Source organism: Phascolarctos cinereus, unplaced genomic scaffold (assembly GCF_003287225.1).
Source record: "Phascolarctos cinereus isolate Bilbo 61053 unplaced genomic scaffold, phaCin_HiC Scaffold_3;HRSCAF=262, whole genome shotgun sequence".
Lineage (NCBI taxonomy): Eukaryota > Metazoa > Chordata > Mammalia > Diprotodontia > Phascolarctidae > Phascolarctos > Phascolarctos cinereus.
This window is the reverse complement of record NW_027555736.1, coordinates 248,131,242-248,150,640: the sequence shown is the minus strand read 5'-3', so window position 1 is coordinate 248,150,640 and position 19,399 is coordinate 248,131,242. Positions and strand designations below refer to the sequence as shown.

The 19,399-nt window shown below is 38.3% G+C and overlaps 1 protein-coding gene across 18 annotated transcripts in view; it reads right to left on the bottom strand.

Annotated features, from left to right (window-relative positions):
• The window catches only part of GPHN (gephyrin), a 789,636-nt gene that overhangs the window by 87,611 nt on the left and 682,626 nt on the right, over nt 1–19,399 (bottom strand). For 9 of the 18 annotated variants that reach the window (XM_021004811.2, XM_021004814.2, XM_021004816.2 and 6 more), the window contains 4 exons: nt 18,980–19,072; nt 13,537–13,592; nt 2,259–2,393; nt 699–757 (listed from right to left, as the gene is read on the bottom strand). In XM_021004811.2, the coding sequence (XP_020860470.1) occupies nt 699–757; nt 2,259–2,393; nt 13,537–13,592; nt 18,980–19,072 (343 nt within the window). The remainder of the gene's footprint in view (nt 1–698; nt 758–2,258; nt 2,394–13,536; nt 13,593–18,979; nt 19,073–19,399) is intronic. The other 9 variants (XM_021004812.2, XM_021004822.2, XM_021004825.2 and 6 more) reach the window with 1 other exon arrangement.

Here is a 19,399-nt window from a genome sequence, read left to right as displayed (position 1 = left end):
GTCCTCTGGAGTATGTGTGCTTTGGTTTTCAAGGGACAGTGGCAGTGGGATGGGCAGAGAGCAGTGGGTGGTCATGTCAGAATATACAGGTTCAGTCCAATTCTAACCTGCCTACAGGAAACCTTTAAACCATGTGCCTTCCTCTTCAAAGTGTTCTTCAGCATTAGTGAAGGATGTCAATGAAGTGAAGAAATGGGTAAAGGTGGGAGAGAGTTTGGAAAGTAGGTGGATAAAACACTTTGATCTTGGATCAGCAGCATTTTGAAAGGGCAGCCCACTGTTATCACATTATTGCTTTTACTTAAGCAAACTCCATCCCCTGAAACAGCCAATTCCTGGTTATCCAGAGTTAGAGGTTGATTGCATAGTTTATGGAACATGATGGTCCATAATCTTTCCTTCTCCTCTTACTTCCTTTTGTCTTTGCATTTGCACTAAAGAATGGGCACAAGAAGAATGAAGAAATCAAATTTAGAGTGGTACTTATTGCAGCTTGTCAGTAAATTTTGTAAAAAAATTAAATTTTTTTGAAAGAACTAGCTTAAACTAGTAGCTATTTGTATTAGTTGTATAATAATATTATTCATGCTTTCCTGACAATGACTACACGTACACATATGTGCATATATACACAGTAACGTATGTGTGTGTTTATAAGTTGGCTATATATTCTCATGCATTGAAGGTTAGCTACTTACCTAATATCCTGGCCTGGGCGAGCTTGCACTAGAATCCGTACCTCCAGTTCTTCGGTGCCCTGGAACAAGAATGTGTTATGTGACTGCAGGTCAATCTAACAAGATAGATTAATTTCCAAGTCCATTCAAAAGGTCTTATTTGCTTCCCTCAGATGCTTTTTAGCATTGGACAGACTCAGGATAGAAATATATGGAAATGAAAAACCATTTGCTAAATTAAAACACATTAGCATTTAAGATTTTGCTGAAGGTCCCTGAAATCTTGAGAAGCTAAAAGGCAAGGAAAAAAAATCACACAGTTTTTCCTCTTTCACAGCCTCCTCCTTTTATGGATCAACCCGATTTAAAGAAATTCACTTTCAGGTACCATTCTCAGGGCCAAAGTCATTTAATGAAAACATTATGGTTGTCCCTATGCTTAAGTAGGGAATGAAGAAGACATTTCCCTTCCATTTGTCATGAAATCATCGATAAGCCAAGATTTGGTGGGAATACTTTAAGTGAAAAACTTTTATTTGCCATCTGGTCAATTTGTAGGAAGAAATGGTGACAATCAATTCTACATTTATGGATTGTAAAAATGATGACACTGGAGCTAGGTGTTGTCCAACAAAACTTGCATCCACGGGTCTTCTGGATCTCAATATTTTGCTGATTTTCTTGATGTCAATAAATATGTTTGGAGAGTCTTAATATGCAGACAACACGATTTGTATCCCAGTGGTGAGTTTTGTAAGACTTGTAAGCGATTAAGTAATTAAAAACTCAAACCAAAAACCCCTCCTTAGACCAAGGAAAGTGGCCGCTTCAATACAGCTGAATCTGTATGACAGATTAAGCACTGGAGCAAATGCATTTCCTTTTAATATAAATTCTTTTGTTCCTTTTATTGAAGATATTTCAAAGCACTTTGCAACAAAAGTAAGATAAAACCCCAGAAATCTTGAAGCCATTCCACTCTCAGTACTGTTCATATTCTACCTCAAACACTCCATCTGGCTTCAGTGAGAAAAAAGCTTGTTCAGGCCATAAGAGATCTTAGATTTAAATATTATAGGAGAGGCTGAAAGTAAACTTATTGACATTTCATTGAATCATATGAAAAGCAGCTCTAAAAAGGTCATTTTGAAGTGGCCAGTCATTTTGACTGTCTTAGTACAGAAGCATTCAATGTTTTACTAAAGTTTTTTTTTTCTTGGAGTTTAAATTCATCACTTCTGTGTTCTTTGCTCACAGGCCAGCTACATTATGAAATAATTCCCAGCTAAAAGCAACATATACCTTTAATATCAGTCACTGGTCTCTTAGGATGGATTATCATTCCTTATTTGCACCTGAAATTTCTGGGGCCAAATATAGGTCAATTTCTGTTAGAATATATACAATTATAACAGAAATCAACACAAAAGGTTTCCCATTTTAAAGGCAATTTGGTTGAGGTATATTCAATACAGCAAAGTTCCAGTACAATGGAAGAAGACCTAGGTCAGATTTGCAGAGTTTTGTTTTTTAAAAAAAATTAGACTTATAGAACTACTCAACAATGAAAAAAAAAAAGACCTGAGGGTTACACACATCATCGGATTCCCTGATGAGTTCAGTATCTTCTACTTGTACTACTGCATCAGCACCACAGGGGATTGGAGCACCCGTTGTAACCCGCATGACTTGTCCTGGCATCACTGTCTGAGTGGGCTAGGAAAGGAACCAGACAGAAAGAAGACACTTACTGTGCAATACAAAAGCGAGCATGTACAGCGGAACGATTTTTAGACTTGAAATTAGAAGACTTGGCTTTGAATTTAGACTCTGATGTGATATTGGGCAACACACCTGATTTCTCAATCTCAGTCTATTTAATTTAAAAAGTAGGGACAGTGTTACTTTTACCACCTATCTCACAGTGCTGTCATAGTGTTTTATAAATTATAAAGGAATAAATATATGTATGATATTAGTGGCAGCTAAGTAGTGCAGTGGATAAAGCATTGGACCTGAAGTCAAGGAGAACTGATTTCAAATATAACTGTAGACATCTGCTAGCAGTGTGACCCTGGGCTTAACCTCTATCTGCCTCAATTTCTTCATATATAAGTGGGAATAATAATAGCACCTATCTCCTCCCAAGGTTTTTGTGAGATAATATTTGTAAAGCACTTAGCTTTATGATTAGTACACAGCAGATACTATATAAATGCTAGCTATTATCATTGTTATTATTATATACTAAGAAGACTCAACATAGATAAATTATTTTGAGTTCTCTGGGAGGTAAAATATATTATGCAATGTATTTTTAATTAATTAAATTTATAAAAACACACCTTGGTACTATAATAAAAATGTGTTTAATTGGAATGCTTTGGGAATGGGTTGTTCTGATTAACTGAATTTACTTCTGTGGCTAATCAGAAAAGCTTCTTCATTTCAGACCCTGTGGACAATTTTTCTGAATATCAGTCCACATTCTTGTCTTAGTCTAGCATAAAACATATAATTATGTCATTCTTCGGTAATTCAAGTTCTTGTAGCACCTCACGAAGAACTGTCAAAAATCATAGACCAAAGAAAATCATGGGACAGGGCTATGTGAAAAAAACAAACCAAAAGGAAAAACCAACTCCACCAATAACACACAAAATCTCTGTCTTATAAATCCTGAAAATCTTACACAGAGCTAGGAACAAACATCCAAACACCAACAACATGAGGTTAACCATAATATTTATGCTAACAACTTCCAGATCTGTATCTCCAGTCACAGTCTCTCTCCTCTGCTTTAGTCCTGTATCATCATTTCAACATGATGTCCTGCAGAAATCTCAAAAAAGATGTCTGCAACAGAAATCACTATCTTTCCCCCTAAACCCTGCCTCTTTTAGACTTCCCTCTTTCTGTCAAAGATACCATTCTTCCAGTTTCGCAAGTAAACAACTTTGGTATCATCCTCAACCCACATATTCAGTTAGTTGCCAAATCTTGCCATTTACTTACCTCCACAATATTTCTTAAATTTGACCTTTTCTCAGTACTTACATGGCTACCAAATTGATTTAGACCCTCATCACCACTCATTTAAATAACTGCAATAGTTTCTTAATTGGTCTCCCTTCACAAATCTTTTTCTACTTCAGTCCACATCTATGTGGTGGTCAAGGAGATTTTCCGTAAGCACAAGTCTGAAGACCTGTGTCATTCTCAGTGGCTTTCTATTCTCGAGAATAAAATATGTAACTATCGTGTTTAGTTTTTAAAGTCCTTCACAACCTTTCTCCAATCTATCTTTCCAGCATCACTGTAACATAAGTTCTCCTCCCACTCTGCTGTCCATCCAAACTGGCCTTCTCTCTGTTTCTCATACAATGATAATAAATCTTTCATATCTGTGCCTTTGTACTGGCTGGTTTATAGTCCCTCCCCACCTCTGTTTTATATAATCTCTCTCTTCCTTCAAGATGCGGCTTAAGCAACACTGTCTCCATGAAGCCTTTCCCGATGCCCTCAAGTGCCCTCCTTCTCAAATGACCTTTTACTTTGCTACTTTGTATTCATTCATTTATTCTGCATATACTTCCATGTGTCCTCATTACCTTCTCAGTTAGAATGTAAGCTCCTTTTGAGCAGGGATCATTTCACTTACTTGACTTTTTATCTCCAGCACTTAACACAGGGCTTGGTGCATACTAGGTACTTAATAAACACTCGTTGATTAATTAATTGGCTGGCTAATAAAAGCCTCAAGAGGTCATCTAGTCCACTTCCCAGTAATTACCCAATGCTACATAGAGCATATGCCTAATTAGGGTTTAACAAGCAACTAGAAATACTGCACTCTAGAAATACCTAAGCACACTGTTCTACATCACTGTAATGTTCACATCAATAACATCATGGATCTGTTTAATCATGTGAATAATACTTGAATGCGTGCCTCTGGGAATGTTTGGCATTCTCCGTCCTTGTGTATTTATCGATATTTTTTAGGTATGCAAATGTAATGCAGGCAGTTTAAGTCTTGATGTTCCTGTAATGGACGTTTTGGGCTGAATTTCCAACAAATGTATTTATTTAACGAAAATGCCATATGATTATGGGGCACTTGAGAAAGGCCGAGTGATTTATAGATTATGGGACCATACTTACTCAAGGTTACACCAGGTTCTGCCCATTATGGAACCATTAAAAAAATCTTCCTCTCAGTAATTTTACTATCTGAAGTCACTTGAGTTTATATATTTTAAAAAGGTGAGCCAGGTGCTCCCCCCCAAAAAATGTCTTAGATTGTTTAAAAAATCCTATGTTGATAAAGGAAATCCAAAGACAACAAAAAAGTGGGGGGTGGAAGGGCAGGGGAGTTGTCACTTTAGCTACATTACTTTTGTGGAAGTTGCTAAAAAGAATACCATTTGTCTGATTTGATTTCACTGCCTCTTGTGTGTACTCTTATTTCTATAGCCGTAGTCTTACCTAGGGCTGAAACGCGTAATAGGAAGAAGAAGATGAGATAACCATACCCTGGATAACTGAAAATTGGCTGTTTCATTATGGAAATGAATTCATACAAAGGACTTAACTAACAGAAACTGATATACTAAGAGGATACATTGCTTACATAAAGTTATATGGTAAATTGCTAGCAGAAAAACAGCAAAGCAAAAACAAGCTGTTTCAATTCGCAGAAAAAATGCCTGCACCAGCAAACCAGACTGACTGCACTTAATTTTAGGACTCTGACAAAGTCCTGTTCTCCACTACAGTGGCAGCTACACATTTGATGATCTGGTCTTCTAGAGTCTTAGACAATGTCTCCCCTGCCAATGCTGGGATAATGAGATGGGGGTTTATAGATCACCATAGCATTTCTCTGGGAACCTTGCTCATCAACCCTCACATCCTCACTTATTCACCCCTATGTTCATACATTTTAACTGTGCTCTTGTGATCCTAGATTCCCTTGTTCCCTTAACCTTCCACTGTTCTGAAATTTTTGCTTTCTCTCTTCCCTATCCTCATATACACATGTGATGTTGCTAGTAAATACAAGGAAATAACTGAGTTATTCTTGCTGCTATCCTTCATCTACATAAAAATGCTTGCAAAAGTATGTGGTAGTGGGGCAGCACCAAGATGGCAGAGTATAAGCAGCGACTTGCTTGAGCGCTCCCCTAAACCCCTCCAAATACCTATAAAAAATGGCTCTAAACAAATTCTAGAGCAGCAGAATCCACAAAAAGACAGAGAGAAACAAATTTCCAGCCCAAGACAACCTGGATGGTTGATGGGACAGGTCTGTTGTGCTGGGCTGAGAGAGGAATGCAGTTCAGTGTGGGCATGCAGGCAAAGACGGCATCCCAGTGAACCTGGAGCAGGCCTCAGGGGACTGAATCATGGGCAGCTGTGGTAGTTTCCAGACTTCTCAACCCACAAATGCCAAAGACCATTTAGAAGATTAGTAGGAAAGGTCTATTGGACCTGGATGAGAGAGGAGTGTGGTCTGGCCCCAGCCCTGGCAAAGACCTGGAAGCAATGGTGGCTGCTTCCGGAACTCTCGGCCCACACATGGTGGGGGGAGAGCAGTTGGTCCAAGGAGACTGCTGGGATCTCTTTGCTGGCGCAGGTAAGATTTGAGGTTTAACGTACAATTTACTTACAATCAATTATCTTTTTTTGTTATTCTACTAGGTTATGGAAATGATTGATTTATTCTTATGTTCTGAATAAAATAAATAAAATTTTTTAAAAAGTATGTGGTAGTGACAGCTAAGTATCCAGGGATGAAGCCCTGAAAGAAAAGAAGAGAAATGTCCTTTGGGTTTGTCCTCAATTAAATCAATATATAACCTAGGGAGTTCATTTTTATTATTCCTAGTTGACAACAGAGAAAATCACCATGTACCTGTTCTTAGGTTACTGTGGGAATGGCTAAGCACCTATACCCTAATGGGAAAATTCTATTCAGACCGTACATGTAAAGGTTAGAGACCTGCTCTTAACCTTCTTTCTGTCTTTACTACAATAAAAAATATGCTTTTTCCAATTTTCTTGGTTACAATATACTCTCGAGAAAAGGTCTAAGAGAACAAGATTTAGGAATTGGCACCTTCAAACTAATAATCATATTTTTCTTCAAGACACCAGAAAATAAATAAGAATGACCACTGGTTACTTACCAAAACAACCACATACGACCCCCCCTCCCCCGCCAAAGAACACAACAAAAAGCAAACAAACAACAGCAACAACAAAACCAAATACCAAAACACATGGTTATGCAGGGAGACGGGACAAAAAGGCAGCGGACAACGGAGCACCTGCCCCACCACTTCAGAGACAAGTATGCTCAAGTTGTTTGCTGACTGAAAACATCCAACTTCTTTTATGCGTCCTCAGAGGATACTTTTTGGAACCTTTTAATCGTTTTCACGATGTGCTCTCTAAGTTTTCCATATCATTGCTAAAGGGAATTCAGAAACAGTCACCGAAGTCTAATGAAAGTCTTCTAGAAGCTGAGAAGATTCAATTATGACTATAAGAAGGTTTTGCTTTCTTCCTTACCCAACGTAGACCCCACAGGCACATATTTTAGCATTTTTCTAGGCTTTTTTAAAAAAGTTTTTTTGTTCTGAATTTAATGAAGATACTCCAAAACAAACATTTCCATATACAAAGTAGAATAGGAAATGAGGTTATATCTAAAACTTCAATATCTAACAGAGTTTTTTTAAAAGTATATAATAAATTCAACATGTTGCTTTTAAAGCTGTCCTGTTTGTCTGTCTTCTGAATTCCCTTCTGCTCTCTTCTGTGCATTCTGAAAAAAATGCTTCAATGTCCTTTCATTCTTTTCTTTTTTGGGGGGAAGCAATTCTGTTGCTAGTCCTCCTCTTCTCCCACCACTCCCTCCTGCTAAACCCCTGCAGAAAGAGAAAAACACCATCTTTGTTCTTTAAGAAATACGCATTGTAAAGCAAAAGAAATCCACATACTTGCCATGGTCAAAAATGTCTGGCTACTATCTAAATTAATTTACAGATTTAGTCGCATACCAAATTACCAAAAGATTAAGGAGCTGGGAAAAAAAGAACATCTTTCCCTCAGATGGGCTATTCTTGCCTTTCCATCTCTGTTTCATCACCATCCTTCCAGTCACCCAAGCTCAAAATTCTGAAATCCACCAGAGAACCAAATGGTGAAGGAAGCACAGGGAAATATTTGGAGACTCCCAGGAAGGAGGCTGAATCTAATTAGATAATCTGATTTCTTCTTGTGAATCAGCTTCTATTTGCTTCTGGCTGCATTTGGGTGTGGCAGGACTATGCCAACTGCCAACTGAACCCATCTGAGCAGACTGTATGATTCTGTCAAGAGAAAATATGGGAAATGTGTGGCAAGTAAATTAAGCCTTACTAGAGGACCTTGGTCAGTACAATTAGGAAGAGCGGCAGGGAACCAATTGGTCATAAACGCTAGCCAAGAGAGCTACCAACAAGAAGAAAAAAAGAGTGAAAATTTTTCATTAAATGAAAGTATGGAGGACAGTGAAAAATTTTCAGTGACCTTCAGCGATTATGCTAATAGAAGACTGTTGAACATGAAATTAGGAGAGATCTGGTTTTGAATGCAGCTTCTGTCATTTACTAGCTACGTGGTCATGTCAAAAGCGTGACACATCCTTTCTTAGCTTCAATTTGCTCATCTGTAAAAAGGGTGGAGGTGGGAGGAATAAGACTTGAAGTACCTGTTTCATAGAGTTGCTGAGGATTATATAAACTGTTAGTTATCATTTCTGTTTCTGCAAGCACTAAGTGACACTCAGGGAAGGACAAACATAGGTTTGAGAAGGAACCTAGAAAACACTGCTAAGGATTATGAGGTCCTAGGAAAGCTGGGTAGTGCAGTGGAGAGAGCACTAGGCTTGGAGTCGGAAAGATCTGAGTTGAAATCTAGCCTCAGATAGTAGTTGTGTGATCATGGACAAGTCACTTAACCTCTGTTTTCTCATCTGTAAAATGGGGATAATAATAGCACATATCCCCCCAGGGTTTTTGTAAGGATCAATTGGGATCATATCTGTAAAGCACTTAGCACAGTGCCTGACACATGGTAAGCATTATGTAGATTTCAGCTATTATTCTTATAAATGAAGACCTTAGGGCAGAGGTGTTCTTATCATTACTGGAGATTGAAGGTAGGGAGTTCAGAAGAGAAATGTAGATTTGGGGAGTGAACCATTGACTAAGAAGTTGATATCAGAGAAGGGGATTTGAATTTCTGGACCACCCTTAAAACAGAACAATGGTGAGATCTTGACCGGGAATGTATTTTTCCTCATGTGCTGTTAAAACACACTTATGAGGATTTAAAAAAAAATGATGATTAAACTTAGAATGGAAGGATGAAGAGTAGGGTAAGGGAAAAGGAAAGTAGCAAAGGGAAAAGGCAAAAGGGGGAGAAAAAAGAAGGGAAGGGAAAGGAAGGGAAGGGAAAAATTGCCCATGTAGATCTCCCAAACCTACTAGTTTATAGTGTTACTGCTACAAAACAGGAGGAAAACTAGCAGAAGAGAGGATCAGTAGTATAAAGAAGACAATATCAAAGAAGAGAACTAGGAATACAACCTATGGCTGTAACAAACAAATCTAGCACTCAAGATAAGCAATTAAAAAAATGCATCCAGGGCAAGTAGCACAGAAGGTGCTCTTGAAATCACTTTTTATGAAAAATTCAGTTGAGTGGTAAAGGGAGAAGAAGGTAAGACCTTGGACCTTGGGGAAACCAAGTTCCATAGGCCATGACCCTAAATGGACTGGCAAATGCACAAAGTATAGGTAATAAGAACAATAAACTAAAGATCCTAATCAAAGAAAAAAATTTGACTTCATAAATATCACTATCATAGGTATTAGCCTTTTCAAGCAGAGACTGGATGATTATGGATGAATAATGTTATAGAAGAGATTATTGGTCAGGTATGGTCTAGGATATATGGCCTGTGCAGTCTCTTCCAACTCTTAGATCTGTGATTTTTTTTTTTGTGATCTTTTATTTTACTTTTTACTTTGTACTCTCTGCCCTCCACATTCATTTACTGTATTTCATTCAGTCTTCTCCCACAGTGTCTCTCATTCATCACCCCTTTCTTATTTCCACTGCCACTGCAATAGTTCAGACCCTCTCAGACTTTTTCTAGGAATAGCTTTAACAGCCTCCTAATTGTACTTTCTTTCTCAAGTCTTTTCTTTTTTTTCCCTCTTCATATATATTTTCATTTTATTAATTAATTTTTATTTTCAACATTCACCTCCACAAGATTTAGTTCCAACTATTCTCTCCATCTTTCCCCTCCCCCACCCCAAGAAGGTGTACATTATGAATGCCCTTAATCTGCCCTCCCTTCTATCACCACCACCCCATCCCCTTCCCCTTCTATTTTCCTGTAGGGCAGGTTAGATTTCTATACTGCTTTGCCTGTATATCTTATTTCCTTTCCCAGTTGCATGTAAAAATAATTTTAACATCTGTTTTTAAAACTTTGAGTTTCAAATTCTCTTATTTCCTCCTTCTCCACCCACCCTCAATAAGAAGGCAAGCAATTTGATATAGATTATACATGTGTAGTCACACAAAATACTTCCATAATAGTCATATTGTGAAAGACTAACTATATTTCTCTCCATCCTATTCCTCCCCCTTGTTTTTTTTCTAATCTCTCCTTTGATCCTATCCCTCCTCAAAAGTGGTTGCTTCTGACTACCCCAATCTGTCCTCCTTTCTATCACTGCCCCCTCTCTTATTCCCTTCCCCTCTATTTTCCTGTAGGGTAGGATAGATTTCCATACTCAATTGAGTGTGTATGTTATTCTCTCCTTAAGTCAAATCTGATGACAGTAAGATTCACTCATTCCCTCTCACATCCCATCTATTCTCCTCCACTGTAAAAGCTTTTTCTTGCCTTTTTTCTTTTTTGAATGAGGCAATTGGGGTTAAGTGACTTGCCCAGGGTCACACAGCTAGTGAGTGTGATGTGTCTGAGGCCAGATTTGAACTCAGGTCCTCCTGACTCCACGGCCAGTGCTCTATCCACTGTGCCACCTAGATGCCCCTCTTGCCTCTTTTATGTGAGATAATTTACCCCATTCCACCTCCCCCTTTCTCCTTCTCCCTGTATAACCCTCTGTCTCTCCTTAATTTTATTTTTTAGATATCATCCCTTCAGGTCCTCCTGAATCCAGGGCTGGTGCTCTATCCACTGTGCCACCTAGCTGTCCCGAGTCTTGTGTTTGAAAGTCAAATTTTCTATTCAGCTCTGGTCTTTTCATCAAGAATGCTTGAAAGTCCTCTATTTCACTGAATTTCCATTTTTTCCCCCTGAAGGATTATACTTAGTTTTGCTGGGTAGGTGATTCTTTGCTGTAATCCTAGCTCCTTTGACTTCTGGAACATCATATTCCAAGTCCTCGGATATTTTCATTTAGAAGCTGCTAAATCTTGTGTTTTCCTGATTGTATTTCCACAATACTCAAATTGTTTATTTCTAGCTGCTTGCAATATTTTCTCCTTGATCTGGGAACTCTGGAGTTTGGCTACAGCATTCCTAGGAGTTTTTCCTTTGGGCATCTCTTTCAGGAGGTGATCAGTGGATTCTTTCAATTTCTATTTTACTCTCTGGTTCTAGAATATCAGGGCAGTTTTCCTTGATAATTTCCGCAAAGATGATGTCTAGGCTCTTTTTTTGATTATGGCCTTCAGGTAGTCCAGTAATTTTTAAATGATCTCCCCTGCATTTATTTTCCAGGTCAGTTGTTTTTCTGGGGGGATATTTCACATTGTCTTCCTTTTTTTCATTCTTTTGGTTTTATTTTATAATTTCTTGATTTCTCATAGAGTCATTAGCTTCTATTTGCTCTATTCTAATTTTTAAGGAATTAATTTCTTCAGTGAACTTTTGGACCTCCTTTTCCATTTGGCCGATTCTGCTTTTTAAGGCATTCTTCTCCTCACTGGCTTTTTGGACCTCTTTAGCCATTTGGGTTAATCTATTTTTAAGGTGTTATTTTCTTCAGTATTTTTGGGTCTCCTTTAACAAGCTGTTGATTCATTTTTCATAATTTTCTTGCATTACTCTCATTTCTCTTCCCAATTTTTCCTCTACTTCTCTTAGTTGTTTTTCAGAATCCATTCTGAGCTCTTCCATGGCCTGAGACAAATTCATATTTTTCTTGGAGGCTTTGGATGGAGGAGCTTTGGCTTTGTTGTCTTCTTCTGGTTGTATGTTTTGATCTTCTTTGTCACCAAAGTAAGACTCTATAGTCTGAGTTTTTTTCCCACTGTTTCTTCATGTTCCTAGCCAATTACTTGACTTTTTAACTCTCTGTTAAGGTAAGTCTCTGCTTCCAGTGTGAAAGGTGTAATGTCCCAAGCTTCAGGGTTTTGTGCAGCTGTTTTCAGAGATACTTCTAGGGACCTGTAAATTTTCAGTTTTTCCAAGGTGGTATGATCAAAGGAGAGATGTTTACTCTTTTCCTGGCCTGTGCTCTATGAGTGACCACAAGCACTCTTTTCTGCCTTGGAACTGTGAGGAGGATTCTCTCTACTGCTACCACAAGCTCCGCCTCACCAGTACTCCTTTTTGCCCCTGGACCGCCACCCAGGAATGTAACCCAGATCCAGGCAAAGCAAGAGAATCTTACCTCAGAGCCTGCAAAGAGATCCCTGCAGTCCCCCTCTGATCAGCCACTCAATGCCTCCAAAGTCTGCGTGCTGAGAGCTCTGGAGGCAACTGCTGCCACTGTGGCTGCCACCCTGGGGTTGCGGTAGGCCAGGGCTGGACCGAGTTCCTCTCTCACCCAGGTCCAACAGACCTCTCCCACCGACCTTCTAAGTTGTTTCTGGCATTTGTGGGTTGAGAAGTCCGTAAATCACCACAGTTTCCTGTGATTCAGTCTCCTGAGGCCTGCTCTGGGGCCCTGTCTTTGCCTGCACAGCTCAAGCTGCACTGCGCTTCTCTCCCAGCCTGGTGCCACGGACCTTTCTCAACAACCATCCAGATTGTTTTGGGGGGAATTTGTTTCACTCTGTCTTTTTGTGGGTTCTGCTGCTCTAGAATTTGTTTAGAGTCATTTTTTACAGATATTTGGAGGGGCTTGGGGTAGAGCTCAAGCAAGTTACTGCTTTTACTCTACCATCTTGGCTCTGCCCCTCTCTTTTCTTTCTTCAAGCCATCTTACACACTGCTGCCAGAATAATTTCCCTAAAGCACAATTGTGATCTTGTCACTCCTATGATGAAAAAATGCTCCCTATTGCCTATAGAATAAATTCTACACTCCACAGCCTGACATTGTTAGGTCTTTCATGCTCTGGTCCCAGTCAGATCTTCCATTATTCCTTTTTGTGCACTCTTATGCTCTAGCCAAAGCAAGCTATTTGATATTCCCCAAATAAGCCATGTGCTTTCCTAATTATGCTACATCTCCTCCTCCTCCAATGTCCTCTTCCACCTTTGCCTATAAAAAGCCTACCCATCATTTGAGGCTTAGATCAAACACCATTTTCTCTATGAAGTCTTCCTTTCTCTATAAAGTCAGAAGTGAACTCTTCCTCCTTAATTGATTCACAATACTATATACTTCTCTAATAACACACTTACGCCTTGTAAAATTTTTTTGGGTATCTCATATGTCTTATCTCCACTACTAAATTATAAATTCCTTGAATGCAAAGATTTTGTGACATTTTGTATCTTTCCCAGAGTATTTAACATTGTGCCTTGCATTTAGCAGATGCCCAATACATTTAGTTTAAATCAAATTACATCATATCCTACATATGAATCTCACCTGTTCACCAGCTTGGGATTCCCCAATGATGAAACGATCTCCTGGGCCATCAGCAGCTATGGAATGGAACAGAACAATGATCAGTGTAGACCTACAGCAATAATGAATAATGGGAGATAGGTCCAAGGTGCTATTAAATAATGGTTCACTGCAGTCTTTCTAAAGAGACTTTGAGTATAAGATTATCCAAGGGTCTGAAAATTAGGCAACAATTTGTACAACTTTTGATTTGGTTGTTTGCAACATATCACTCGAAATATCACTTGAATAGGCTTTCTTATTGATGATATTATTGGTGATTTGTTGGTGAATAAACTCTGTCCCTTCCTTTCTGTAAATTCCACTCTTTTGCTTTCAACTGGTATGTCTCCTAGCAAAGCCACCGAATGAAATGTTAGTAGTACATAGCATAAAGGAGGACAATAATGGGATCTTACGCTTTAGAGTAAGAAATAACCTTAGAGATAATCTAAGAATTAATCTCCCATCTAACCCCCTTCTTTTTATAGATGAGAAAACTAAGGTCTGGAACAAGTAAGTGACTTGCCCAAGGACACAAGACAGTAGATTATAGAGAAAGGATTTGGATCCTCATCCTCCAGTTCCAAAACGGCAACATATTTTTTCCCCAATTTTCCCAATTCCCCAATTTTTGTCAGTTTTCCCTCAATATACTGTCACTGTGTATAATGATACACATACATACGCATGGATTATATATAGTGGCATAAAGGATTTTTTAAAAAAATGATGTAATTTATGCCAGATACAGTAATGGTTGCCTCAAGCATTGTCTTCTGATTAAAAACAGCAGATTGACTTAATATAAAAAATAATGGTATGGGAGCAAGGGGGGGCCTAGGTTTTAGTAATTATGGCTCTTTTGTTACACAGCTATCCTGCCTTGGGAATGTCACTAAAACTTTGTGTGCCCCAGTCTTCTCTACCTTCACTGAGCTGTTGGGAAAGTTAAATGAGATGGCAAAGTACTCAGGGAAGTTAAAAAATATATTATCTATACTTTAATATGTGAAGGTTCTTGAATTTTGTTGGGTGTGGGAACCCCTTCACAATTGAGTAACTGGTCTTTGAGAGCTGATGCAGCTAAACAATTCACCTTCTTGTCACTGAGCTGGTGGCACGTGAGTCCCTCTGAACTTGCTAGCCATGCTAGGCTCGTCCTTGTTAAATACAGATCATTTCTGAGCCTGTGCCTGAATCATTTCCGGCTAGTTAAGATCTACTGAGACCTGACCTGGCAAAGCCTTCAAAAACCCAGTGTACCACAATGAAGCACTAAGTAAGACTGCTGTGGATGTTTACTTCTATACTTAATATCTAAAATAGCTGATTAATGGGAGAGTCCCTAAAACCAAAGCCTCCTGATTCCCATTCCATTACTCTTTATACTGTGTTACACTGCTATTTTTAATTCAGAAGACTGTTTCAAGTAGCTAGGACTGTACCCTTCACTGTCATAAAATACACTGAATTTTTTAAAGACTGCTTTCACTACTTTGCACATCCTTGAAAGCAAGGAATGAACCCTTTATAGAGTCGATTTTTACAACTCTTAACATGGTAGTGGCTTATTATTTCATTTTGTTTCTCTTCTAAAGCACATAGCTAATTTTCACATATCTAGTAATGAGTTTCTCTTCTGCTTTATAACCACTGAATTTAATTTGCAGGAAGCAATAAAAAGCAATCAAAATCAAATCTAACAACAAACACATTATGTAAGCAACTCACAAATGTTTAATGCTGGACTCAGAAGTTGCTTCCTTTTCTGGGTGTTTAGAAAATAGTTGTGTTTTTGCTTACATCTTTATTTTAAGAACCCTGGTTCTTGACATGATTCTTTGGTGACTTTTGATTTCTGCAAAAATGTAATGAAGCCTTAAATCTACATTCCAAGTGATACTATTTTCTATTTCTATTGACAGAAAAGCTATGCTTTACCATTACTTTCTGGCTTTAAGGCTCTTAAAACAGTTAATGTTCTTCACTCATTTACTCATTCAACATACCTTCAATAAACATTAGTTAGCTTATGTTTGTCAAGTACTATGCTAGGCTCTGGGGAGATAAAAATATAAATAAAACAGTCAGTCCCTTCTCTCAAGAAATTTACATTCTATTAGGAGAAAACAACATGTTAAAATTTATAGAAACTATTTTCATTGAGGATAGGGAGTAGATGGGGAGAGGGAGGGGTCAGGAAAGGCTTCCAGTTGGAGGTAGCACTTCAGCTGTGCTCCGAAAGAAGCTAAGGATTCTGTGAGGTGAAGGAGAGGAGAGAGTGCATTCTAAACATGGAGTACAGCCTGGGCAAAGGCATGAGATGGGAGATGTAACAGTGTATATACTGGGAACAATAAATTGTCTAGAACAGTGGTGTTAAACTAAAATAGAAATCGGTTCTTGTAAATAGCATACTGACTTAGAAAACCACAAAATAACTATCTATGTTGTGTTGTATTTGTATTCATTTTGTTAAACATTTCCCAATTACATTTTAATAATCTGGTTTGGACTACACTTGGGAGTTTTGCAAATAGCAAGTCTCACATCTCTAAGATTAAAAATGGGCAGGCAGGGGCCAGCTAGGTGGCGCAGTGGATAGAGCACTGGCCCTGGAGTTAGGAGGACCTGAGTTCAAATCCAGCCTCAGACACATAATACTTATTAGCTGTGTGACCTTGGGCAAGTCACTTAACTCCATTGCCTAGCAACAAAAACAAAACAAAACAAAACAAAGAATGGGCAGGCAGGCCCTGGTAGGCTACTAGTTAACAACTGCCTGGGGCGGTTCTCACTGGGACACTGATTGATGGAGATGGTGGAATGCAGAAAGAGACTAATGAATTAATTTAACTGCAAAGAAGGAAAATCACTATGATTTCCCAGTGTTGTAAAATATAGTAACATTATTTGTACAATTTATCTGACAATTTGTTACCAGATAATTTGTTCCCTGAGTGGATGGAGTTTTTGAAAAACCCAAGATAGTGATAGATCAAAGTTTATTTTAAGACTATGTTAAACTTTTCATTGAGGTTCTCATTTCTGACTTTTGTCTGTTTCAGTCACAAAATGTCATCATATATTGACTTAGCAGACATACCTAAGAACCTAGTGCTTCAAATTTTAATCATTTCTATAATTGCTGTCTTAATAGCTGAGCTGCTGATCCAAATTAGATTGTGAGCTCCTAAGGTCAAGACTGTGTCTCCTCTTTATGTGGCTCAGAGCACTGCCAACCTTCCACAAATAATAAATAATAAATATCAGACAGGCTGCACAGTAGATATCCTCTTGAACATTATGTATTACTTTATTTGATACTTTTCTTTGTAAAATAGTTTTTAAATAAAAGTTACTATAAGCTATTGCAAGGTAATTCACATAAAACTTTTTTGGATGCATCTCACAGTAGCAAGAAAGGCTTTTTTTCCTTCTTAATTAAAAAAAAATTTATAAACATTTTTATTTAAAGTTTTAAGTTCCAAATTCTACCCCTACTTCCCTCCCCTACTCTTTCCCTGAGATGGTAAGCAATGAGATACAGGTTATTCATGTGCAGTTATTAGACATTTTGTACAAGAAGACTTGAATAAAAGGAAAAAATGAAAGAAAGTGAAAAATAGCATGCTTCAGTCTGTATGCAATCAATATCAGTTCTTTCTCTGGAAGCAGATAGTGCTTTAGCATTAATCCCTTGGGATTGTCTTGGATCACTGTATTGCTGAAAATAGTTAAGTCATTCACAGTTCTTCACTGAATGATATTGTTGCTACTACGTACAACATTCTCCTGGTTCTGTTCACTTCACTATGCATCAGTTCATGTAAGTCAGGAAAGGCTTTTATAGCTCATGTGGGCTAATCATTCTCTCTGGCAACACGAAAAGCTCTGAGCATTACAGTTTCATTTTCTCAAGCTGTGGTTGTCTCATGCAAAAACACAGAACATTCTTTTTAAGAATAATTCTGCTTCAAGTAATTTATTTTTTTCACTTTTTCCTCATTTACATTGCCAGAGAGGTAAAAATGGAATATTGAATCCCTTTGGAGCTTCAGCTTTTTGTCCTTCCCTTGAAGTCCTTTGTCATTTTACAATAATTTTGTAAGCCCACAAATGGCACAGCCACAAACAGAATTCCAGCTCTTCAGGCAGGGAATATGAAGTAGTAAGAGCTGATGAGGCTGTCAGAAGAATAAAATAATTTCCTTTCTGGACAGTATTCATTGTATAAATATCAGAGGAGAGAGAAATTTGGAAGCTAAAAATGTAACAGCTGAATCAAGGCAGGGCTAAGGGTTTCTGCTCTGTCTATTCAACCCTGTAGAATATATTGGTTCTCAGTTCGGCCAGCCGAAGAAAATGAGCCAAATGAGAATCAACTCCGAGCTTTCTTCTCCTCAGGAAAAAAGGTATGGTTTCATACATATACTAAGTTGAACTGCAATAGAAGATTAACACAAAATGAGCTATGTAAAGTACAAGTCTGACAATTCTGAACAAGGACACTACTACAGAGAGAGAGAGACTGAGCAAATGTTTTCCCAACACATTAAAGCACCAGAGATGGAACACCTGAATAAATATTTAAATGTATCAAAGAATAAAAGACAATCACTTTAACTGCCCAGTGTAAAAGGCAGTAAAAGATTCTATTGTCTTCAGCTATGAAGATAGACTCTATGTCCTGAGAAATGTTTCTAGACATTTTCTCAAACCCATCAGCATTGAATCTATAACTAATGGAAAGATCCCCACAGTCTTTAAGCAATTCAATTACAATTTCCAATTCTGGGGTCTCAGACTGGCCTTTCCAGTGGGAGGAATTACTGTAGCATTTATATAGTCTGTGGCAGTTCCAGCTGGCTGCTTGTGTTGCCTGCACCGTCTGTAGTTACAAGAGCTCTGAAGTTTGGCATGCTTCAAGGATGGATAGAAATTTAGCTTTCACTCTTCCCAGTCAATAGTTTCCTTGTGATTAAAGTGGGAGGACAGATCATTCCCATTGTTGGCAGCCTGGGGGTCAGCAGAAATCTGTCCTCAACTGCCCCACTGTTGGCACTGACTTCTCTCTTTTTGGTCTTGAGCCTCTAGAGGTGCCACTAAGAAAACACCGCTAGGCCTCTAGGGAGTGGTTCTACACCGAGACCAACACCTGAAGGTACAGAGGTCAAAGACCCTTCCTTAAACATTTGTCAAGTAGGAGTTTTTGCGCAATAGTGAGGCTTCCAGGAAAAGATTCTCATTAGACCTAGTGTCAGGAAATACACATGTGAATATACCTCTCTCTAAATAAAGTTACTCTAACACACAGTGAAGAAGCAGATGCAGTAACAGTTGGGTGCCTCAGAATTAGCCCAAATCCTTCAAAAATACGTAGTACATGACCAATACTAATCACGAAAGACAAAACCCTCACCTCGAACAGCATAGCCATCTTTTACTGATGCTGGGAAGGGCGGTAGGTTGTCTTTTGCATATACATCTTGAGCAAGGACTCTTCCCATCCCATCTGCAAAAACAAAATAAAAACCCAAGAAGTAGGGGTGAGTAAATCTAGAGAAAGAAAATCAAAGATGGCACACAGCCATACAACAGATGTGCACATGTGTTTATGTAACTTCGTTCATATAAAGGCTCTTTCAGAGCTCCTAGAGTTAAGACAGAAATGTATTGTGCTGGGCATGATGAAAAATTAGGGTAAGTTATTTCCCTAGACTATTTAGGGAAAGCTTCCTAATACTGACTTGGGCTACACAAAGTCTTCAAAGAGATTTAAACAGTAGCATCATAAACATTGTAATACTCCTAAATACCATTTTCTTGAAAAGGGAAGCTA